Here is a 25,664-nt window from a genome sequence, read left to right as displayed (position 1 = left end):
ATCATTCTAGCCTAGATGTGATTGTACATTTGTGCTGTTTACATTTTTGTCTCATAAATTATTATACTTGAATCTTGAACCAAACTAACCTGACATGATTTAACATAGGTAATCCACTAAGCCTACTAGGTTTTATACTGTGTGATGTGGTGGACATTTCTGTAGATTACGAGTTGATTGGGCAATGTCCATGTCTAGGCCACATATATTGTTATGTTAATATGCTTTAACTACTTAGAAACTGGCACCCATTGGTCATTATCAATTGAATAGGCTGATATAATGCTCTATTTCCCCTAGAGCAGCTACATAGTCTCAAATAGATCAAATAAATGATAATTGTCTGTTCTGTGAAAGATAAGAGTATGTTGTAACTGTCTGTCCAATGGCAGCTGTGAGTTAGGTCATGTTTTGTGTTCCTTTAACCTAACTCTTTGAATTAGCTTGGCTCTCTTAACTCATGAATGCAAAAGCAGTCTTCTAAAGTAACCATAACAATGAATTTGCCTTTTAAATCATGTTAAACCACAAAGCAATAAAACACTTAGCTTCAACTCAAAATAGTAACCTTGACTTAATGTCTAGTGAACAAATGGACTCTTTAGCAACAAGAAAAGGCACACAATAACTCCACACAACTGAGTTTTATATAGAAATAAATATTTATAGAAAATGTAAACAGTAAGTATAAATAAATGGATGGATGGATGGATGGATGGATGGATGGATGGATAGATCTCAGAGTCACTTAATGACAATTATAATAATTTGTGAGCCTACACACTCACACAGACCCTAAAAGCCAGCAAAATGAAATACTACCTAAGTTAACCTTAACTTGTGTCAGACTTGAATTCAAATGCAAGAGCAGCTTTATATAAATGTAGTAGTAGTAGTGTTATGAGAGGGAAGGTGATGTTTGTTCAGACTAGCAGGGACTTAGGTGGGACAGTTAACAAAGCATTATCCAGTTTCTGTCTATTGTTGATCCCTCCCCCCACCACCACCCTGATTGGTCCATCAGAGTCATTGTGAGTATTTAACATGGCTCTGTTTTAGCTCCATGACACAGTCATGACACAGTTCCATGTGTGCAAGTTCCTGAGGCTGAACTCTCTTCTGGACTAAAGGTGAAGTATAAATAAATAGATGGATAGATAGATGGATAGATGGATAGATAGATAGATAGATAGATAGATAGATAGATAGTAAGTAGGTTGATGCACCAATTGATGCAGGTCAGAGTTGTCATATCTAAAAAAGAAGGTAACATTTGAATTCCCCATCAAAAAATACATACAATAGACATCCAATTTGTTTTTGAGATGGATAGGGTACAATTGGCAATTATAAAATACCAATTGATGCAGGTTAGAGTTGTCCTATCCCAAAAAGAAGGTAATATTTGAATTCTCCATCAAAAAATACATACAATAGACATCCAATTTGTTTTTTAGATGGATAGGGTACAATTGGCAATTATAAAATACCAATTGATGCAGGTTAGAGTTGTCCTATGCAAAAAAGAAGGTCATATTTGAAATCTCCATCAAAAAATACATACAATAGACACCTTTTTTTTTCTTTTTCGCTGCCTTTTTTTCGCGACCTCGTCCATGGACCCGTCCACGGCCGGCCGTTTGCGTCCACGGCCGGCCGTTTGCGTCCACGGCCGCGGCCTCGTCCACGGCCGCGTCCACGGCCGCGTCCCCGGCCGTCTGCGTCCACGGCCGCGTCCACGGTCGCGTCCACGGCCGGGACGGCCGGCCGTTTGCGTCCGTGGACGCGGCCTCGCGTCCACGGACGTTTTTTTCGCGGCCGCGTCCATGGACGCGTCCACGGTCGCGTCCATGGACGTGGACGCGGCGGCCAGCGGCTGTCTCTCCATGGACCCTGCCCACTGAAACAATTAATGATTGTAACTAAATATCCTTGCTTTAGTTACAACTGTGTTTTCTTTCATTTATATGGTAGAAGTGGTAGAAAAGCAATTTACCATTCGAGGGTCGTGGGTTGTTGGCTGATTTACCACTGTTTCAGGGTTGTTTGGTACTCGGCTTCGCCTCGTGCCACAATAGTTAACTTTCAATAGTTAAAGCATTCAATAATTATATGTATAGGCCTAAATGGGTTTAAAAATGACATCTTGTGTTGTGTGGTGGTCCCAGGCTCCCTGTCCCAGTCGGAGTGCAGCAGCCCCACGCCCCCCATGTCCCCCGTCAACCCGGAGACGGCCTCCTTCACCAGCAGCCCGTCGTCCCAGAGCTCCATCTGCACGCAGCCCAGGATCTCCGTCAGCCCCGCGCCTGTTGGAGACAGGCGCAGCGACAGGTAAGACCAGGCAGCGGGGGGGCCTCGTTTGGGTAAACACAACGCAGGATCGCCCCACTAGTGTTCACATTTAACCCACTCAGAACGGATACACATTATTGTGTATCATTATTTTATGCTTTAACTATTGAAAAATAGCAGATATACAACCTCGCTGCGCGGCACCGAGTGCCACGCAAATGCATATACCAAATTATGGGGTCCTTGACATCGGGGAAGTTTGAGAACCACTGGTGTAGATCAAGGGTCTTCAACAGCGAGTCCAGGACCCCTAGGGGCTCCTCAGAGTTACTACAGGGGGTCCTTCAAATCTTTGTGTGATAGAAGATCTTTTTTCTCCTTTTTTATATTAACCACTTGAACCCTAGCGTCCATATTCTGAGAAGGCGTTGTGAGGTTTGGTGCCGACTGTAGAGGAGAAAAAGAGCAGACTAAGTACAGAGTGGAAGGTCAAGTTTATTAACCGATTTAGTGCCATTCCCGAGATATCTCGCGAAATGTACTCGAGTATCTGTAGTGCCATTCCTGAGATATCTCGCGAAAAGTAATATGTGTCCCCTCATGGTGTTTTGAGACACAACTCGGCGGTAATGGATTTCTACAATAGCACTAAATGCATTCGATTTTATTTTTTTGTCTTTTTCGTTTCTAGGCATAATAAAACAGTTTGAATGTTGATGAAGGTTTTAATAACAAGAGATGGGCGTTTTACATTCATACAGTCATCGTTTTATAGTCTTAAACATGGCTCTGTTTTAAGACATTTTCCGTAGTTATTTGGGGGTGGAACATTCCTCCGCATATTTACATAGAGTGCTTGCGATTGGCCTCGCCTATTGTTCTCCGGTGGTTCTCCCCACTGGCCGAGCACCGCCCATAAGCACACGTGTTTCTAAACAGTAAACACAACAGTATCAATGTATCTTCTTATAATGGCTAGTTTGCAACTCACTTTGTATCAGCACGCTTGCTTAAAGCTTTTAATGTAGCCTACAGGACAGCCAGTAAACGGAGGCGAAAATCAGGCGATGCGCTGATTACAGCGCTCCCCGACGCAAAATAAAACAGTGACACAGGGGAGAATCAGTGGTGGATTACAATGCCTACCAGGAATACAACAGGACGCCTTGCCTTAATCACAGCGGCGGTGACTCTATCTCCGAGTCCTCCTGCAAGTTTTAGCGTGGTGAAAAGAGCTGATCTACAAGCTCACAACGCGTTGCGAATGCGACGTGTTGTATAGATCAACTAGTTTCAGAATGCAACATGTCGTACGGCGAAGTTAAAGTCCAGCTTCACTGAGTTGTAGAGGAGTCACTTGCGATGAACATTTCTTTCTCTTTATCTTTCTCTCCCCCTCCCCCTCTCTCTTTCTTTGTCATGGCTCGGTGGGTTTAGCTCAAAGGATCCGGGGTTCAATTGCTTTAAAATCAACGCCAGATTAACTTTTTTCTTATTATTGCATGCATTTCATACGGCCACACGCTGTGACTCTGTCCCTCCATCCGTCTCCATCATGTTACAAAACATGTTGCGTCGCTACTCGAACTTCCCCGTGAGAGAGAGAGAGAGAGAGAGATGACGGGTGAATTAGAGCGACTGGTAAAGTGAGCATCACTTTGGAGAGAGAGAGAGAGAGAGAGAGAGAGAGAGAGAGAGAGAGAGAGAGAGAGAGAGAGAGAGAGAGAGAGAGAGAGAGAGAGAGAGAGAGAGAGAGAGAGAGAGAGAGAGAGAGAGAGAGAGAGAGAGAGAGAGAGAGAGAGAGAGAGAGAGAGAGAGAGAGAGAGAGAGAGAGAGAGAGAGTAGGGTAGCGCATTTTTGGGCAAAGAAATAAGAGAGTAGTGGTGGGAAAGTACTCAGATCTTTACTCAAGTAAAAGTATCAATACTATAATGCAGAAATATTTGTTACTAGTAAAAGTCTGTTATTCAGAATTTACTTGAGTAAAAGTATAAAAGTATTTCCATCAAAATGTACTTAAAGTACAAATAGTACTAGTAGCCTATTAATACATCATGAAGTAGCCATCTTTCATTTCAAATTGTTTTCAAAAAGTAGAAAATACTAATTTGAAAATAGCAGATCTACAAGCTCACAGTGTAGTAGAGTCTAAGTATTGGAAACTGGAAATACTCAAAACAAATACCTAACCTCAAAATGATACTTAAGTAGATTGCTTAAGTACATTTACTTAATTACTACTTTATACCATTCATGAGTATTATTTGATCTACTGGCTTGAAGGCCTGTCTTGTGAAATTTCAAGTATTGACAGACAGTTGACAGCTAGTGGGGGAGTGGTTGGGGGAGTGGTTAGAGGTGGGGTTAACTACTATGTCACTCCCATTGTCTGGGGCCTGGAAAATGTGTTAAAATGAGAAACCTTTGAAGGGCATTTTCTCTCCTTTGCTGTTTCTGGATCAACAAGATTCAAATGACCGTATCTTCTTCAAATATTATCCAATTTCAATTAATGATACATCATATGAAAGCTTACATTCTGTAGTTTCATAAAATGTAAAAAGTAGAAAAATGACCATGGCCCCGTTGTGTCTCAAAACAGCGGTCACATATATTACTGTAACGGCGGATACATTACCGAGTACAATGGGCGGAGGTCCGGAGACGAAATCCGTCGCTGATTTCGCATCATCACGGCTCCTCCAGCACAAAATAGTCCCATCCATAACATTGAGGTGGACGGGGGATCTCATCTTTAATGTCCATTATCTCAAAACTACACTTTAGAAGCTAGGATGGAGGCAGATGCTCGCTTATGTTACACAGTTATAAAAGCTCCCGGTCGGCCATTACACAACTCCACGTGGACAATGATCGGTTCCGGCGCACGACCCGATGACGTCAGACCGGAAGTGATTGCGCTGTGGACTTCTGGCCTTCAAAATAAGAGTATGGCCGTTAACGGGCCCTGAGTGAGGCACTCTGGACTTTATAATCCGTTAATGTCTGGGGCTCAGAATGAGTTAAGTGTTGACGGTTCAAGTGGTTAAATAACGGAAAACCCAAATTGACATGAATCCAAAATACACTGATGATTGTGCTGTCAAACAAACTATATGGTATGGGTTGTGGGGGGTCTCTGCTTCATCTCTCTCTCGACTAAGGGGTCCTTGGCCTGAGAACGTTGAAGACCCCTGGTATAGATGATAATTTCTCTCTTCTCCCTCGTTCCCTCTCTTCCTTCTCAATCTCTTCCTCAGATGTGTTTCTGCTCACAGGCTCCCCCTGCAGGCAGACAAGCATAAGTTCTTCTCTTTAAAAAGCTTGAGGTGTGTTAAGCGCTGCTGCTCGGAGCTAAACATTGCACCCCCACCCCTGATACCTGTGAAGATTCCACACACCATGCTTTCAAAGAGACCTTGAGCTGAGCACTCCTACTCCATTTAGTTTTTTGAAGCGGCTCTAGGTCTCGCTTGACGCCCCCCCCCCCGAACGTTTGATCAAATGGATGCCGTTGCCTTTGAAAGGGCTCATTCTTTGATGCGCTTCTGATTAATTCAGAGTGCTGCCGAATCTTGTATGATCGCATGCCTTTGACTTGGAATCTAGCAGGGGCGTCACAAGTGGGGGGGGGAAGTGGGACTGAGTTACTAGGGCCCAAGGTGGAGGGGTCCTAGTAACTTTAGCTATTGAAAAATAGTAGGGATGGTCCGATCAGGTTTTTTGGAACCGATCACCGAGCAGTTTGATCACCCGATACCGATCAATCACCGATCCGATCAAGTTATTATTTATATATTATTTATATTTTCTAAATGTTAATGTTTTAACTTTAATTAATTAATTCACTCATGAATTCATTTATATATTTGCCTTATAGTTATTTACCAGCATTACTATGTATTTATTATCATAGCAGTAACTAATTATTCCTTCAGCACTGTGGAAATCAATACCCCAAAATGGCCTCAAGTGGGCATACTGAATGGCTGGTTGATCGGATGCACCGATCGGATCGGATCGGTGAATTTACCTTTTGATCTAAACCACCGATTATCGCCGATCACGCTTTGATCGGCCCGATCCGATCGGTAACATCTCTAAAAAATAGCAGATCTACAAGCTCACAGCGCGGCACCGAGTGCCGCGCTGCAAGCTTGTAGATCTGCTATTTTTGAAAAGTCGTGAAAATGTGTGAAAATCTTTGAATATATGTATTTTTTAAGAGATTTTGTAACTCAAATTTTGCTTCTGGGGGGTCCCTGGAACTAAATGTTTTCAGATGGGGGTTTGTGGCCAAATACATATCATCTTGGGGGTCCTTGACATGAAAAAGTTTGAGCACCACTGACATGGAAACATAGGTTTCTTGCACACATTTTCACGATTTAAAAGAAAATAGCAGATATGCAAGCTCGCAGCGCGGCACCGAGTGCCGCGCTGCTTGTATATCTGCTATTTTTCAATAGTTAACATTCATGTGGGGCCCGCAGTGAATCCTTGTACCCAGGGCCCAGAATTTGGTGTGACGCCCCTGAATCTAGAATGTGATTTGTGCATGCAGGGCTCAATATCCATTTCTGTACATTGAAACCTTGTAACAGTACGTTATATACAGTATGTCCGTCTAGGGAGCGGCATTGCTTTTCACTGCTATGAGACCCATCCTTATTTTTTGCCTTGTATGGTATTAAGAGTCATGTTTTGCATTGTCATTCCCATCAGTCTTGTGTTATTCCTCAGAATGTGACCGTAGTTTAAGCACTTAATCCCTCAATACTTAGTCAATTTGACCGTTGGCTCCGTACTTGGTCTATTTATTTCCCTCTACACCAGTGGTTCTCAACCTGTGGGTTGGGACCCACAGATTGAGATTTTGGGGGGTCCCCAGATGATTAACTTAACACATTGCCTGCCAGGGGGTTCTATAAATGAAACTTTGGCCAAATTGTCACATATTAGAGGCATAAATTGTGAAAATAGCCGATCTACATGCTCACAACGCCTCGCAACGCGAGGCGATGTGATCATGTAGATCATGTAGATCTGTAGATCTGCTATTTTCAATAGAACCGTGTTATACAAAATGTAATGCCTCAACTCCTAGTGCTTGTCAGGGTGGGGGGTCCCAAGTTAAAATATGATTATTTTGAGGGTCGCGGCCTGAAAAGGTTTGAGAACCACTGCTCTACACCAAACCTCTTTGCCGAAAATAGACGATCTTGCGAGCTTGTAGATCTGCTATTTTCCTGCGAATGTTCCCCCACATAATTGGTAGACTAAGGTTCAAGTGGTTAAAATGACTGTCCTCTTCCCTCCCGTATAAAGGCCGTATTTGGAAGAGCCACGCAACGTGACGGTGCAGAAAGGGGCGGAGCCGCTGGGCATCTCCATCGTGAGCGGCGAGAACGGCGGAGTGTTTGTGTCCAAAGTGACGGCGGGCAGCATCGCTCACCAAGCCCGCATGGAGTACGGTGACCAGCTACTGGAGGTACTGATACACTACTACAGGGTTCCCACGGTCATGAAATATTTTGAAATTAGAAACCTTTTTTTCCAGTTCTGGAAAGGTTTTGGAATTGATCAAGGGTCCTGGAAGGTCCTGGAAAAATAGTTATGCATTGTCTTTGGTTATTGATTTTGTTAATACCTCTGAAATGACAAATTAAACATTGGCCAAATTGTCAAATACTAGAGGATGAAATTGTGAAAATAGCAGATCTACATGCTCACAACGCCTCGCAACGCAAGGCGTTGTGAGCATGTAGATCGGCTATTTTCACAATAAAACCGTGTTATACAAAATTCCTCAACTCTCTTCAAACATGATTATTTCAGGGGTCACAGCAGCCTGAAAAGGTTGAGAACCACTGGCATACACTACCTGTCTTTAGGCATTGCGCATAGGAGTAAGCGACTCGTTATTGAGCTGAATTATTGTTATATAGTCCTGGAAATCGGGTTAAATATTCTGGAAAAGTTTTGGAAATTAATTGGTAAAGATGTGTGGGAACCCTGTACACTACTACCACCCAGCCTGTTTAGTGTTTATTACGGATCCACATTAGTCCTCTTCCTGGGGTCCAAACATTCACACTTAACAATCAAATGAAAACAATACAATTCCACCTTTACCTGGTTAACACGAAACAAAATGACAAAAGATTGTTTTTTCTCATAACTCCACTAATATTCTATAAATGATTCCATAAGTATATTATACCAGGCAGCTAACTAAACCCAACTATTCGGTTATTCTATGTGGCACAAGCTTATTCCCAAATGTGACTGCTCTATTAATACATTACCATTTTCTTTGCATTAGTTCTCGATAGAGGCAGAGTAAGGTGAACATCCAAAGCCTGCCTGTTGTTTAGTTATGGCTTAAGCCCTATAATGTATTGTTTATCAACCTGTGGGCTGTGAGGGTTTGGCCCCCCAATTGGTATTCTTTTCTTTAAAAGCTTGTACTTAAATTAGTGTTCTTTGTGATACCGCTAAATAAAATGGGGATGGGCGGTTACTTAACTCATTCTGAGCCCCAGACATTAACGGATTATAATGTCCAAAGTGCCTCCCTCAGGGCCCATTCACTCCCGTTGTCTTATTTTGAAGGCCAGAAGTCCATAGCGTAAACACTTCCGGTCTGACGTCATCGCGTCCTGCGCCGGAATCGATCATTGTTTACGTGGTGTCATGGCGGCTCGGATCGATCCTTTTATCCATGTGCTTTATAAGATAGCATCTGCCTCCATCTTCGCTTCTAAAGTGTAGTTTTGAGATAATGGACATTAAAGATGAGATCCCCCGTCCACCTCAATGTTATGGATGGGACTATTTTGTGCTCGTGGAGCCGTGATGATGCGAAATCAGCGACGGATTTCGTCTCCGGACCTCCGGCCATTGTTCTCGGTAATGTATCCGCCGTTACAGTAATATATTACTTTTCGCGAGATATCTCGGGAATGGCACTCCAGATACTCGAGTACATTTCGCGAGATATCTCGGGAATGGCACTCCAGATACTCGAGTACATTTCGCGAGATATCTCGGGAATGGCACTAAATCGGTTAAAAGTGGTCGAAAGTGGTAAAAATATTGCTAGGATCTCTCAGCTTAGTGTCCACCCCTACTGTCAGTCTGATTGCTGGATTCTGTTCTTGTGTTCTTGTTTCAGTTCAACGGGATCAACCTGCGCAACGCCAACGAGCAGCAGGCGCGGCTGGTCATCGGCCAGCAGTGTGACACGGTCACCATCCTGGCCCAGTACAACCCTCACATGTTCCAGCTGGGGAACCACTCCCGCTCCGGGTAAGGACCAGGGATGGGACCATAATCCTTATTATCGTTTATTAAACCCATTTAGGCCTAGAATTATTGAATGCTTTAACCAGTGAAAAATAGCAGATATACAAGCGGTGCCGCGCTGCGAGCTTGTAGATCTGCTATTTTTGAAAAAGTCGTGAAAATGTGTGCAAATCTTTGAATGTATGAGTTTTCAAAGCGAACGTTTGTAACTCAGATTTTGCTTCTGGGTGGTCCCTGGAACTAAATATTTTGAGATGGGGGTCCCTGGCCAAATAAATATCATTTTGGGGGTCCTTCACATGAAAAGGTTTGAGAACCACTGACATAGTAGTCTCTCAAGAACAGAATAACTGAGCTCCATTTAAGTGAAAAGGACCTTTTCTTTGACGATGGCAAGCCAGATTGCTGACATAGAAACATAGGTTTTTCAAAAAACCTTAAGAAGGATTCAAAAGACACTTATAGAATCGGGTCAAAATTCAAATTTTCACAATAGTTAAAGCATAAAATAATGATACACAATAATGTGTACCTGTTCTAAATGGGTTTTAAGAAAACATAATTCCTGTTCCCTCAGTTCTCAGATAGAGTCCGGCAGCGGCCAGCTGAGCCCAGCAGACAGCGGCGCCACCACCCCAGACAACATGTCCACCATCGATACGCTCAGTGAACAGGACGAGGGCACCATGACGCCTCCGTCCAAGCAGACCACACCCGCCACCAGCCCTCAGAGCTCCTTCAGGTACCTGGGACATGTAGTCCACTGGCTGGCCTGGGACATGTAGTCCACTGGCTTAGCCTGGAACCAGACCAATCCGCCTGGGCAAAAAAAAACTTGCCCTTGGCCAATACGGGTCTGGCACCGCTCAATTGTGAATCCATTTCCTCTCCCCCAAAATTTGGGGTGAACCAATCAGAATGCCCAGCATTGGTCTGGTCTAACCAATCGTGTCCAGGGCCATTTTTTTTAACCCACCCCTTGGAAATAAAAATTCTGCTCGCGAGTCCAGACTAATATACGATACACAGTGAGGAATTAGTATGAGCAATGCCAGGCTACCACTGGCTGGCCTGGGACATGTAGTCCACCGGCTGGCAGGAATGTGTAATAGTGAATTGTACAGGGTTCCCACGGTCATGAAATTCCTGGAAATATTTTGAAATAAGAAAATATTTTTCCAGTACTGGAAAAGTTTTGGAATTGATCAAGGGTCCTGGAATGTCCTGGAAAAAAATAGCTATGCATTGTCTTTGGTTATTGATTGTGTTAATACCTCTGAAATGACAAATTAAACATTGGCCAATTTGTCAAATATTAGAGGGCAGAGTTGCGAGGCGTTGTGAGCATGTAGATCTGCTATTTTCACAATAGAAACGTATTATACAAAATTCCTCAACTCTTAGTGCTTGTCAGGGTGCCGGGGTCCCCAGTTAAAACATGATTATTTCGGGGGTCACAGCCTGAAAAGGTTGAGAACCACTGGCATACACTACCTGTCTTTGGGCATTGCGCATAGGAGTAAGCGACTCGTTATTGAGCTGAATTATTGTTATATAGTCCTGGAAATCGGGTTAAATATTCTGGAAAAGGTTTGGAAATGTTAATTTGTAAAGATGTGTGGGAACCCTGTGTCTGCTTCCAGGCTGCCTGGCACAACGGGCTCCCGCAAGGCCCCGGAGCCCCGTCTGGTTCGGCTGAAGAGAACCCAGGTGGAGCTCGGGGTCCAGATCTGTGGCGGTAACCTCTACGGGATCTTTGTGGAAGCCCTGGACGATGACAGTCCCGCCAAGAGTCCTGAAGGCCTCCTGCCTGGAGACTTGATATTGGAGGTAGCAGCAACATTGAGTATCCTCCTTTACCTGTTATCGCTTTGGACGGTTTTCACTTTATTTTATTCAAGGTTCAATGTATTTATTGTCAGACACACGTACTGTAAAACAGGGCATCTCAAAGTGGGTGCCGTCGTGGCACCCCTAGGGTGCCTTGACGCAAGTCCAGGGGTGCCTCAGAATACTTCGATAATATTTGGAATCTGTCTGTTTCACTTGCGTTTACTTGGTGCGTTCTTTTTCAGTCTACAGTACACCTAGCCTCGGAAACCAGCCTCCTCCGGAAATCTGCACTTATGTAAATCCAGATCCCCAGGAGAGCTGGTTTACGAGGCTACAGTACCAAGTCTCTTCATCAAACATAGCATATCTGCAATCTCACAACGTGTGAGATTGCACTGACATTACGGATAGCCAAGCAAATGGACAATATTGATGATCCAGCTCTGTCTGTCTGTCTGTCTGAATTATGATCACATTGTGTGACGTGTGCTTTACAAACAGTACAACGGTGTCAACATGAAAAAGAAGACAGCCGAGGAGGCTTACCTGGAGATGTTGAAACCGGCTGAAACGGCGACATTTAAAGTCCAGCGCTGTGTGGAAGATCTGACCACGGTCAAAGACTCGCCAGGAGACGGATTCTTCGTTAGGTAAACTGCTAACATAACTACACCAGGATTCGTTGTTAGCTAATTTTGTCAACCAAAATGTATCTTGGCGTCGTAACGTGTTGTGAGCTTGCTGTTTTAAGAGCGCAACACCTGAGCGCAACCACCAAACATAAAATGACCTGTCTTTTATTTCTACTGGATCTTTTCTCCAGAATCTCCACTAGTCCCTCCCTATCATTGACAGTATATTTAGTAGCTTCGTTTTTATTTAGTTCTCATTCAGTTTTCAGTTCAGTTTTGAGGTATTTGTACTTTACTTGAGTATTTCCAGTTTTCAGTACAATTACTTTTACTCCACAACATCTCAGAGGCAAATATTGTGCTTTTACTCCACTACAATTATTTGACAACTTTAGTTGCTAGTTACTTTGCAGATATAAATGATTATATCATAAAACATACATTAATCCACTTTAGCCCTATTTTATACCTAGGCTATTTGAAAATAGCCGATCTACAAGCTCACAACGTGTTGCAATGCGACGCGTTGTGAGCTTGTAGATCTGCTATTTTCCAAAAAAAATTACTCTTGCTACTTTAAGGAGTAGTTCACCCCCTAAATGACTTTTTTTTTATTGATTACTCATGTCATAGAGACTTGAGTTCAATAATATTTTTTGTATTTGTCGCATTCCTAAGCCAAAAATGTGATTATTGTAGATTTACCCTGATGGTTTCCCCATCCAGTGCCATGCATTTGGGTCCCCATTCAGAATAAATGGGGGTAAATTTACTATAATCACATTTTTGTCTTAGAAATGCGACAAATACAAAAAATTATTATTGAACTCAAGTCTCTATGGCATAGTAATCAATAGTAATCAATAGGAAAAAAAAGTCAGTTTGGGGTGAACTACTCCTTTAATTATATTTTGATGCCAACACTTTTGTACTTTTACTCAAGTACTTTTTGAATTCCGGGCTTTTACTTGTAAGGGTGCCCTCCAAAATACCTATGAGAATGGAATCCGTGTTCTGCCAATGCATTTCAATGAGAATGGTTTCATGCCAGTAGAGGATTTCTGCAAAAAACGCTCCACTCTCATTGAAATGCATTGGCAGAACGCATTCCGGATTCCACTCTCATAGGTATTTTGGTGTGAGGGCACCCTAACAGCGTATTTCTATGCTGCGGTATTGATGCTTTTTGAGCGGTGGTAGACCGCTCCATAGCATGGCCGTGTGTGTATCCGTGTATGTATGTATGTATCCGTGTATCCGTGTATGTATGTATGTGTGTATGTAGCCTGAACTACCACTCAGTGACCAGAGAGGGTGCTCTTGAGTCTAGTCTGAGCATCAACTGCAATACTCTCTCTCTCTCTCTCACACACACACACACACACACACACACACACACACACACACACACACACACACACACACACACACACACACACACACACACACACACACACACACCACAACCACCGCTCAGTTCACACAGGTGTGATTTTTGCAATTAAGACTTATCGAGGTACTTTTTCCCCCCTGTCTGTCCGTCCTCACAGAGCACTTTATGAGCGGGTGGCGGAGGTGGAGCAGGAGCTGAGCTTCAAGAGAGACGACATCCTGTACGTAGAAGACACGCTGCCCAGCGGGAACTTTGGCTACTGGGTGGCCTGGCAGCTGGACGAGAGCGCCAGGAAGATGGAGAAAGGCCAGATTCCTAGCAAATACCTGTAAGCAACACTGCTTCTCCACTGTGTGAAATCTTCAGTGATTAAGGCAGTGTTGGAAGAAATACTCAAGATAAAATTTCTTTGCTCCGTTCACACTCTCAGAGCTAAATTAAAAGCCATTCAGGCCTGAACGCAAATCTGTGTCACTTTAGATTTGAACCACTTTAACCATTATTTTATGCTTTAACTATTCAAAAATAGAAGATATACAAGCTCACAGCGCCTCGCTGCAAGCTTGTAGATCTGCTATTTTTGAAAAATCGTGAACATTTGTATCTTCGAATATTTTTGACCCGATTCTAATGTCTTCTAAATCCTTCTTCTAAATCAGTGGTTCTCAAACTTTTTCATGTCCAGGACCCCCAAAATTACATCTATTAGGCTGCGGACCCCATCTCAAAATATGTTGTTCCAGGGACCACCCAGAAGCAAATATTTGAGTTACAAATGTTTGCTTTTAAAAAGATATATATTCAAAGATATATATTCAAAAAAAGAATAATAAAAAAATAGCAGATATACAAGCTTGCAGCGTGCTGTGAGCTTGTATATCTGTTATTTTTCAATAGTAAAGCAGTAAATAATTCTAGGCCTAAATGGATAAATAAAACCGGGAAAGCGTCCGTGTCATTTTAGATTTTTGCGTTGGCTATCCAAAAATAGAAGATAATACAAGCTCTGTGCTGTGCTGTAGAAAAACTTAGAAAAATCTTGAAAGCATGAGAACTACTGATCTATTTAGAAGGCATTGGTAGAATGGGCCTCTGGTCTTAAAGCCAGCTGAACTCTTGGTTCCCCCACCAGAATGGACCAGGAGATGTACAGGAGGCACAGCGTGCCCGACATGAAAGACGAGAACGGCGCGGGCAAGACGCTGTCGGCCGCCGCCCGCAGGTCCTTCTTCCGCAGGAAGCAGAAGCACAAGCGCAGCGGCTCCAAGGACAGCAAGGACATGATGGCGCTGGATGCCATCAGCACAGACTCCTTCCCCATCACAGACGGTGAGGAATGTCTGCTATTGCAGTGGTTCTCAACCTTTTCAGGCCACGACCCCCAAAATAATCATATTTGAACCGGGACCCCCCCACCCTTCACAAGCACTTGAAATTGTAAGAGTTGGCATTACATTTAGTTTGACTCTGTCTTTTCCATGTGAAAATATGTTTGACAATTTTACCAATGTTTGGCCAGGGGTACTAAAAAGGTCTTTGAAGCCCTGGGCTACATCTGTGCAAAATTTGGCACTTTAAGACAAATTTGCACGAAATTAATATTTTCTCCCCTTAACGCCCTGCACTACCTGAGGGTCCCGACACACAGGTTGAGAACCACTGTGTTATTGCCTTTTGAAATTTTGACCATTTCTACAAAATCAAAAGCTGAGTACTTCAGTTTTCTTGGCATTTAGCCCAAGACCAACCTTTAGCCATTCCCAATAACATCGATATCCAACTCTACAAAGCTCAAGGTGTCTGACTGTCTGTCTGCGGGAAGATTATGCCCGATGTCAAATCGTCATCGATTATTAACCCATGCAATAATCGGGCCAATGCTGTGTACCAAAACATTTGTGACACGTCAGTGTACCGTAACCCCGGCAACAGCCGCCGTGCTGATAATGCTGGGAGGAAAGCACCGCGTCATCATGGGCTTGTATACTGAGTGATTGAGGTGTTTTCTGTGTCTCCGTGTCCAGACGGGGTCAGCCTGGCGTACCAGCGGGTGCAGAAGGTGGAGTGCTCGTCCCCTAGACCTGTGCTGATCCTGGGGCCCCTGGTGGAGGCCAGCAAGGACATGCTGGTCAAAGAGGCCCCGGAGAAGTTCTATCGCTGCCTGCCTGGTGAGCCCCGCTCCATTTACAAGTTAGGCATACATCCAGGACGACTTACAATGAGCAGGAACGGCACATGGTAACACATCAACATTAATACATAACATGCGTAGAAATAGTTATCCAAAAAATGTAAGTAGACCAACAGCCTATTCAATGAATTTCAAAAACAATCAAAACATCAATAATCTGTTCATAAAAGCTATGCACACTATGGCTTCGATGCACGATAGAATGCCAAGTCGAAAATGGCCTGGCATCGCTCTACTGCAATGCTATCTAAATTGCATGTATGGTCATCGAGGGTGGGCAAGTGCTACAGTAAGTGCTATGGATTAAGGTGGAGTCTGAAATGAATTCAGGCATGTCCCTGGTGGAATGCAGGTGGATGGATGAGGTTAGAGTGGTTTCTGTGACTGGGAAAGTATTGTCTAGGGCAGGGGTCTTCAACAGGGGTCCTCAGAGTTACTGCAGGGGGTCCTCCAAATCTTTGTATGATAGAAAAAAAGATCTCCTTTTTTATATTAACCACTTAAACCTGAGCGTCCAAATTAACTTTAGGTAAAAATAGCAGATCTACAAGCTCACTGATTTACTATTGATCTACTATTTTCGGCAAAGAGGTTTGGTGTAGAGGGGGAAAAGAACAGGATAAGTTCAGAGGGAAAGGTCAAGTTAAGGATAGACGGTTCAAGTGGTTAAATATCTGAAAACACATTGACATGAATCCAAAATACACTGATGATCGTGCTGTCAAACAATGAAACTATATGGAATGTATGAAAAGGTTATGGGGGTCCCTGCTTCATCTCTCTCTCAACTAAGGGGTCCTTGGCCTGAAAATGTTGAAGATCCCTGGTCTAGGGCGACAGGAGCAGGACAGGATAGGGATGGAAAGCACACTGTACAAGGATATAATATTAATCTATTAACTCTTTTACTGCATCGGACGTTCCCGTTCGCCCCAAATCTGAACGCAGTCCCAAATCACTTCCTGGCTGTTTTCTATGGACAGGAGCTAGACAGCGTGATATTGAAACTGGACCACGGCGAGCAGCGTGGGCCAATTACATTCCATTCGTTGCATAAGGCTGCCCTCTGCCGCCAGCTAGGCAAAAGTACACATATGAACGTTGTATTGTAAAAATATATATTTTTTTAAATATCAATAGATAGTTTTCTATAACATCGCAAAGGTAAGCTGCTTTTTGCTGGCACCAGCCCCAATAAATAAATTATAACACCTGGCAGTAGAACTGTTAAGAAAATACAAAAATAAAAACATCTTGGGTAAAGGTAGAAATATGAGTTTCTTAAACTTTATATATTTTGCTTCCAGAGGTGATGAAGGCGTCTCAGCAGGCAATTGAGCGAGGGGTGAAGGATTGCGTTTTCATCGACTTCAAGCGAAGGAGCGGCCATTTTGACGTGACAACTGTTGCTTCAATTAAGGAAATCACAGAGAGGGTAGGCCATTCTCACTGCATTATAGCTGTGTGCCAGGCCTGTGTGGAGTGAGGAACTAGAAAAATATACATTTCCAATTTTTTGGGAAAGGATTACACACTGTTGATACAGTTATAAAACAAAGTTTTATAATTGTCTATAATACCCAGTTGTATATTAGCTTATTGCATTTATACATTTACTATAATACAGTAATCTTAATTAACACTAACATAACATGTACAAGACTAGCATAATTTTCATGTGGAACAACCTTAACCACCATTTTCTTGGGGGAACATTAGTTGAGTTGCGACTCGTGAACATTTGGATCCCAATCTTTTTTTAAAAGATGTTGAAAAACGTCTCTATACAGCTGCAATATATGTTATTATCTATAGGAAAGCATGCGTCTGCGACTGTGCGTGTGTGTGTTATTTTGCCACCCCATTTCTCATGTTTTGTCATTTTCTCTCATAGAACTGTCACTGTTTGCTTGACATTGCTCCTCACGCCATTGAACGACTTCACAGCGTTCACATCTACCCAATCGTCATATTCATTCGCTACAAAAATGCCAAGCAGATAAAGTGAGTAGTCACGCGATTATGGATCTTTGTATTCTGCCTTTTTTATTTTCTTTTATTTTAATATTATTTATACTTTATGTCATGCAACTGTCAAGTGCTCACGTTTTCGTGGTTGTTTCTCTGACGTTTTGATTTCATGTCATTGTTCTGGAGAATGTCCCAAAGGTGTGTTCTTGAGAGTCACTCCCCCCAAAAAATCCTTGTCGGTAATCGGTATTCAGAAAATCAAATCGACATTGAAATTCATGGCAAAGGCATATTGTAAAATATACATACATGCACATTCTAAAATACTTTTGGTATTATTGACAATCTCAACAAAAAGACACTGGTTTAGACGACAACGGTCTCTAGAGAAAACTGCAAAATAACATATGTGCCTTCCATTTAGACGACAACCGCATTTTCGTGCATTTTTAACCGCAACAAAGTGAAACCCCCTTCTCCAGAGTGGAAACCTTTGAAAACGCTCCGCACACGGGGGAAACGGCTAAACGTGAGATGTCATGGCTGGCGCTGCGTATGGTATTACATGGATGTAAAGCAGTGGTTCCCAAACATTTTAACCCGTGACCCAAAAGAAAAATGTGGCGTTTGCCGGGGACCCAAACTAGTGAAAATGGCAGATCTACAAGCAGCCTCCATGAACCTCCAACCCTGCCCTGTGTGCTTTATCCATTAAACCATTATACGTTGTCTATTTATCCCTCACATGTCCGCTCTAAAATGCATTTTCTGAAGGCAGCATTCAAGAGAATTGCCTTGTCCAAACGCTCCTGAACTTGAATGCAGCGTCTTATGTTGACAGAATTGTCCTCTCTCTGTTGATTATGCTTATAGTTCAGTGTGGTATCACGCACCGAAAATAGCCGACCTCCAAGCTCACAACGCATTGGAGGGCTGCTATTTTCAGTATTTTCACCAAAAGGTCCTTTTAGAAATGTCAACCCGTGCCTCTCTAACATTCTCTGCCTGTCCCTGCTACACACACACACACACACACACACACACACACACACACACACACACACACACACACACACACACACACACACACACACACACACACGTACACACTACACACAGTTAAACATAGTGGTGTGGCAGCCAGTCAGTGAGACTGATGGCTGCTAAGCCCCACTGTCATCAGCAGAGTGCCAGCTGTCCCAGGGACAGGCTGGCCTGTGGGCTCTGTGGCTCCACTGTGTGGCGAGGGCAGCTAAAGCAGTGGGTGTGGTTTACTGGTGCCGCAGCAAAATCTCCCATACATTTTTCCCATTTACTTTTGAAGTCTAGAATCCATCCATCCAGGATCCTGTCGAATCATGACCATAAAACCTTTGATTCTGTGAAAAATGTTAATATTTAATTATGTGAACTACTACATTTAATAGATACCCTTTGTTTTAGTGGTTTTCATCTTTTCACAGAATCAAAGGTGTTATGTTTGTGATTCGACAAGATCCTGGATGGCTTTATTCAAGGTTAAAATAATCGATATAAATATTTTTGTAAAGGTCTATGGGAATGGCCTTTTTCTTCTTTTTTTTTTTGCACCTGTAAACCACGGTCACTGCTATGCCCTATGGTTGACTCCCCCATCTCTCTCTCTCTCTCTTTCTGTCTCTCTCTTTCACTCACAAGCACACTCACACACTCACACACAGAGCACCCAGTGCCTCAAGCTACTCTGTGTAATTTCCCTTCCTCCCTCTGGAGGGCATCAGCAACCCATTATGTCAAGCGCATACCTAATGTGGAAGATGGAGCATAATTCTAGATCACTTTAGGTCAGACCCAGATGCACAATACATAGATTACGTAGATGCCATTAATAGTAGCATTCATTTCTTGTTATTTATATTTTTCCAGTCGTTTTAGCCAATACTTGAGTTTGGAAGTCCTACAGCAGGGTTCCCCAATAGGCGGCCCGCGGGCCATTTGCGGGCCGCGGGGGGGCTACTGTCTGGCCGACACCAACCCCAGTAATAATGGTGGTATATGAGCAGCAACAACACTAGTATATCGTCGTTGTCGGGTGGAATTCTCGTATCTCAAAATGTGTGTCTTTTGCAAATCATGCAAGGCCGTTGCACAAAAGTAGTGAAAACAGCAGATCTACAAGCACACAACGCCTCGCACCGCGAGGTGTTGTGTGCTTGTAGATCTGCTGTTTTCACTAGTTTAAATCATTTTCAAAATGATAAATTCAAAACGAACGGTTTTGGACATAAAAGATTTTCACCCGGCAACGACGAAAACTGTCGCTGGAGTAGCGGGAACGCCACCGTCGCCCCTTGCAATGTTGTGGCCCTCGGCTTGGTACCCTAGACATAATTCGGCCCTTGGGGAAAACTAATTGGGGAACCCTGTCCTACTGTATGCTGCTCATTGTCGTACAGTGTCTATCCAGTGCTATTTGCTACAGTCAACAGTGTTTTTATATTGTGTATGATCTCGTTCCCTCCCCAGAGAGCAGAAGGATCCTCTTTACCTGCGGGATAAAGTCTCTCAGAAACATTCCAAGGAGCAGTTTGAGACCGCACAGAAAACAGAGCAGGAGTACAGCAAGTTCTTCACAGGTAAATTGGCATTTTCAGCTTTGCACTCAAGATATCTTCAAATCCCAATGGGACGGATTAGGGGTGGGCGATATGGAAAAATACATTATCACAATATTTTCCCAAGCTGTGTCACGATACATGATGTTATCACGATTCTTTTTCATGTTGGTTTTTATGGTTATTTTTCAAGTTACTAGACAAAAACTATACTTTCTGGGTTCCTTTTGGGAGGTCTAAATTGAACTTTACAAGTATGTAACGCTGACAGTATACAAATGAAACCAAATTTGGTTTCATTTGTATACTGTCAGAGTTAAGTGGAGACCTTGGCATTGTAAAGTTTGAGAACTACTGATTTAGACCAAAATGCAGGTTTAAATTTAATTCTGCAATGAATCTCTGAGTCTGTAATGTATTAACGTTTAAACAGGATTTTTTACAAGACTCCCTCAATTGTATCATGATATATATATATATATATATATATATATATATATATATATATATATATATATGATACCTCTGAAAAGGGATATCGTGGAGACATTGTATCGTGGAGACATTGTATCGTCTCAACGATAATTATCACCATAACGCCCACACCTAGGCCGGATTACCATGAAACGTGCCTGTCCAACACTTGGGTCCAGTTGTTTCCAAAACAGTGGGATCATACCTAGCGTGTTTGGGTCCCTTTTGAGTCTCAAGCTAAAATGTCTGGAAACCCTTGCTTTAGTCCCCAACGAGATATCTTGAAAACCATTACCTGAGGTGTTGGGAGCAGTCTACGCTCTAAGGGCCACTGGCAGGGCTTTTGTACGCTGTCTGTTTGTCTCTTCTCTTCTTGTACCTTTCTGCACACGACCAATATGTCGCCAAACTGTTTTCATACTAGTTCTTGTAATGATCATATTTACATAATGCTTTACCCACGGCCTAAAGTAGAAGTGTTCATTGGTATTGCCCAGCAGCGCTATCCCCAGGGGACTTAACTCACACCAGGCCAAGTTCTTTAACTCTTTTACTGCTTCGGACATTCCTGTTCACCCCAATTTTGATCCAAGTGCGCTGCCAATACGGCTCGTTCTTTTTACCTTGTTTGATGGCTGTAAGCTGATAACTGGTCGCGCCGCCGTGTACAGTAAAAACATCTCCCGTAACGCTGCTCTCAAAAATCCACCTTCCGTAAACAATAATGGAGTCCCAAATCACTTCCTGGCTGTTTTCTGTGGATCTGATCTAGAAATGCATTTCTATGCTCTGAATGGATGGCAAGCGGAGCAGCCCAATTCACTTCCATTCTTTGCATAAGGCTGCCCTCTGCCGCCAGCTTGGCTAAAGTACAAATATAATACATCCAATGAAAAAAAACATCGCAAAGGTAAGCTGCTGGCACCAGCCCCAATAAATAAATAATAGAATAAATAGTAGAAATGTTAAAACCCATCAGCCATCTTGGCAGCTACATAACTTGAGACTAAATTAAACCACTATTTTATATTTTATATATATTAAATCATTGATTATCGCTGTGTTTTATAACCAGTCAAATTGATCAGTTCTATTAAACTCTTGTTGAATTTAATGATGCCTCGGTGTGCTTTGCAGGTGTTGTACAAGGAGGCAGCCTGTCCTACATTTGCACTCAGATCCTGACCATCGTGGAGCAGGAGCAGAACAAGGTTCTGTGGATCCCCGACGGAGCGCCGTAGCAGAGAGCGTCCGCCTCTTCCTCCTCGTCGTCGTTCGTCAGCCGTCGCCCCCGGCTGCCTCAGCAAGAGCTCACGCACAGCAGTGGTTCTCAACCCCCACCCCCCCTCCCCTCCAGTTTGATAACTCACGGCCCCCCGTCCTAATCCTTCATCTCTGGGAGAAGAACCCAAATCTCCACCGTAAAAGACTGCGTTAATTTAACTCTTGAGAGTGTCGTTCCTTTTTGTTGGCTCTCGGGAGTAAACGGATACACAAAAGGTCCATAACGTGGACCGGAGGACCCCTTTAGTGGTCCACGGAACTGATGCTGAGAACACACAGTGACGTACAGTATGGTACACCATGAGGGCACCGCCCTGGACTAAACAATGCTACTGTACTTTGTCCCCACACAATTATAGCAAGATCCAGTTTGCAAATAGCACTGATTCTATTAATCCCACTCCAGTAGTGATGTACAACAGGTAGCCATTTGTTTACACTAGTATTTCATGTAACGCATACTTGAATGTTTTGGTTTCCTTCTAACGCTGGCATCTCCTTTATTCTTTTTTATATTCCAAGAATATTCAGGACCACAGGTAGACGGCATTTAAGTCAGTCAAGACTTAACCACTTAAACCCTCTATGCTTAGTAAAAGAGACCTTGGCTTCATAGCAACTGTACTTGGTACGCTTTTTTTTCCCAATTTCCAATGCCAATACCAAATCTCTTCGACAAAAATAGCCGATCTATAAGCTCACAACGTGTTGGAGCGGCCCCTTGGGAATCGGAAGGTTCCTGGTTCTATCCCTGGCTCCCCAATGGTACTGTCCAAGTGTTCTTGAGCAGCACACTTAACCCCTGTGAGCTCCCCATAAGGAGTTTGGGGCCAGGGTGTGAATGGGTGAATGTAATGCACATTGTAAAGCCCCTTGAATAAAGGCGCCGCTCTATATAAATGCACCATTTACCTTGTAGATCTGCTATTTTTGGCGACTCCCCACCCCACCGCAGAATAGGGATCCTGGGGTTCAAGTGGTTAATACAGCTAAGGACAGAATGGACCATGGCTCTCCCCTCTTCTTATATTCCTATGTGTTTTTGCCACAATTTAATTTGTCCAGTCACATCAAAGAATGGTTGGTTATGAATCCCTTTTTTAGTAGACAAATGTATTGTTATACATGGTTTATAGGAAGAGGCTGTGTGTTTCTTTTTTAGAAACACGTTTTGGGCAAATCTAAATTATCCACTTGTTGCAGTCCAAGCATGTGCGTGCATGCGTCCTTAAAGGGGCACTCCACCACTTTTCAACCTATGTTCAAATAATTGGTCCTCACTCAAAAATAGCGTTTTATTTTATTTTTTTATTTTTTAGAGGAGGGCTGTGGGCAGGTCAGAAACCCATCGTCTTGTGACATCATCGATTGCCAATCCAGCTTATAGAAACTGCAGGCTTTCTATTCCTGAAAAGTTGCAATTTTAAAGTGGAAGCCATTGTTCTCGCGATAATAAAAATCTAAATATCTTTTTCAAAAATATTGATTAATTTTCTTTTTTGGAAAATGATGATGTCACAAGACGATGGATTCTGAACTTCCCACAGCTCTCCTAGGAGACTTGGACTGAGTAGAATTTCTTTTTTTGATATTTTATCATGAACATTAGTGAGGACCTATTATATGAAGACAGGTTGAAAAGTGGTGAACTACTCCTTTAATCTGCCATTCTGTCCTCAAGCTTAAACTCATTGTGCCAAAAGAAGTGTCTCTACTTCTTTCTACAATGTCCTTCCAGTCATTTATTTACACAAAGATATTAATTTTAATTAACGTTACAGGTACGTTAGTTTTCACTTTATAGATTAAATTGTATCTAAGTATTGTGCTCATATTACCAATATTGATTTAAATACTGTCTGTTTCTGAAGTGGATTATTTAAGAAGGGATCTTTTATTTTGTTGCTGATAGAAACCTATCTCCATATTTTTGTTTTTTCAAGTTTTATATAAATGAATGCCCTACTTCATCATACAAGATTGACACACAAAACTGCAAGCTCACAACGCGACACGTTGTGAGCTTGTAGATGTCTGTCAACTGTATTTACAAGCACGACTTTTGGCTTGTCCGTCACATTGTCAACATTTCATCTTTTCAGCTTGGATGAAGCAGGCCTGATTGCTTCCGAATGAAATAAAAAAAATGTGCATCAAATGTTATAAGAAAAATAAATACTGTTAATATAAAGGAAGTGTCAGTGCAGTGGATTAGCTCTCTTTATGAAACAAGCAAGAACGATACATGGTTGAAGATACAATACATGGACGATATTGGTTCATTCACAGCGGTGGTCACACCGTCTCCATAGCGTGGCCGTGTGTGTAGGTATGTATGTTTGTTTGTATTCATGTATGTGGGTTTGTATGTGGGTCTGTATGTAGCCTGTGGTGTAGTACCTTTTCTGTCCACACATGTTAAGGGAGGGGCGCTGTTTTCAGGCCAGGCCAGACCAGGCACACACACACACACACACACACGCACACACACACACACACACACACACACACACACACACACAGGGGGGGAGGGGGGGGGGGGGTTGGTGGGTAAACCACCGCTCAGTTCACACGGGTGTGATTTTATTGTTAGTTTTCATACAATCAATTATTTGCACTGCAAAACGATTCGATACCGATTATCTGCATTGTAAAACAATATGATACAAAGCCAAAACCGTACAATATATGCTTTTGCATATCGATATAGATCATTACAAATTTAAATGTTTCGATGCAGTTATTATTGTTACACCCCTAATAATTAGTAAATACCACGATTGTTTTTTTTTTTTTTTTTTTTCAGGTGTGGAGAGAAGTCAGATTTGACCCCTGAGGACAGAGGTTTGATTGATAGAATATTTCATTTTACAGAAGTGTAAATACAGTAATAGATATGGTTCTATTTTACGTTCTCAAGAGTTAAATTATTGTTAAACATCTGCATTACTTAATTTACAAGACGTCTACACAATTACAGAATGTAGAAGAATTCTTATTTTGATCAACGTTTGCCTGTTATCGCTCTGTGGTACCAACATCAATACAGGAATGGAATTGTGAACATTTGATCTCATCCAACGCTAACGGAATAATCTAAGGTTTGGGTTTTAGAGGCTAAATCTCATCAAATGGTGGCCTGTGGCTCAAATGCCCAATAAATAATCTGCCTTGCTATGAAAAAGGTTAAACCACTGGTCTAAAAGGATTACACCAACATTTTCCCACCCATATTTTAGATACCAATATACTCAAAAATGAAAATTATTAACTTAAAAATGTATAATTTTATATGAATAGGTGGAAGGCTAGATACTTTCTAAATAAGTCTTAATATACTAAACATGGTAGTAACATCACCACTTAAGAGCTGGAAATTATTCAACCCCTCTGACAAATGTGTTCATTAGTGTTACTGTACTTTTTGGAACATTCAGTGTCATTTGCATTTGTTTTATATTATATCCTTTTCCTTTTTTGTACAAAGTAATAATTTCTTCTCTGAACTTTTCTGACCATTCCTTAGACTTAACCATGTTTTCTAACTGCTCTAATCACAGTCAACAAGTCAACCAACTTCTAGTCGGGCCAGATTGTACATCTGATGCAACTATTTAAGCCCTTGATTAGTCGATTGCAGTTGATTACAGATGTTTTCAGGTGTAATTAAGAGTTGAATAATTCAAAGTCAA

The 25,664-nt window shown here is 42.4% G+C and overlaps 1 protein-coding gene across 2 annotated transcripts in view; it reads left to right on the top strand.

The window, feature by feature from the left end:
- The window catches only part of LOC308303669 (disks large homolog 5-like), a 72,376-nt gene extending 50,420 nt beyond the window's left edge, over positions 1-21,956 (top strand). The window contains exons 24-37 of one of the 2 annotated variants that reach the window (XM_080748117.1): positions 2,169-2,331; positions 5,553-5,621; positions 7,621-7,783; positions 9,470-9,603; positions 10,178-10,342; positions 11,244-11,430; positions 11,935-12,083; positions 13,616-13,786; positions 14,591-14,787; positions 15,483-15,626; positions 16,957-17,084; positions 17,544-17,653; positions 20,126-20,235; positions 21,826-21,956. In XM_080748117.1, the coding sequence (XP_080604243.1) occupies positions 2,169-2,331; positions 5,553-5,621; positions 7,621-7,783; positions 9,470-9,603; positions 10,178-10,342; positions 11,244-11,430; positions 11,935-12,083; positions 13,616-13,786; positions 14,591-14,787; positions 15,483-15,626; positions 16,957-17,084; positions 17,544-17,653; positions 20,126-20,235; positions 21,826-21,929 (1,994 nt within the window). In that variant the 3' untranslated portion in view covers positions 21,930-21,956. The remainder of the gene's footprint in view (positions 1-2,168; positions 2,332-5,552; positions 5,622-7,620; positions 7,784-9,469; positions 9,604-10,177; positions 10,343-11,243; positions 11,431-11,934; positions 12,084-13,615; positions 13,787-14,590; positions 14,788-15,482; positions 15,627-16,956; positions 17,085-17,543; positions 17,654-20,125; positions 20,236-21,825) is intronic. The other variant, XM_080748116.1, reaches the window with a different exon arrangement.
- The last annotated feature ends 3,708 nt before the right edge of the window (positions 21,957-25,664 follow it).

The sequence above is a fragment of the Nannobrachium achirus genome, assembly GCF_963921795.1.
Source record: "Nannobrachium achirus genome assembly, chromosome: 18".
Taxonomy (NCBI): Eukaryota; Metazoa; Chordata; class Actinopteri; order Myctophiformes; family Myctophidae; genus Nannobrachium; species Nannobrachium achirus.
Note: the sequence above shows the minus strand (reverse complement) of the source record. Positions and strands in the feature narration are given on the sequence as shown.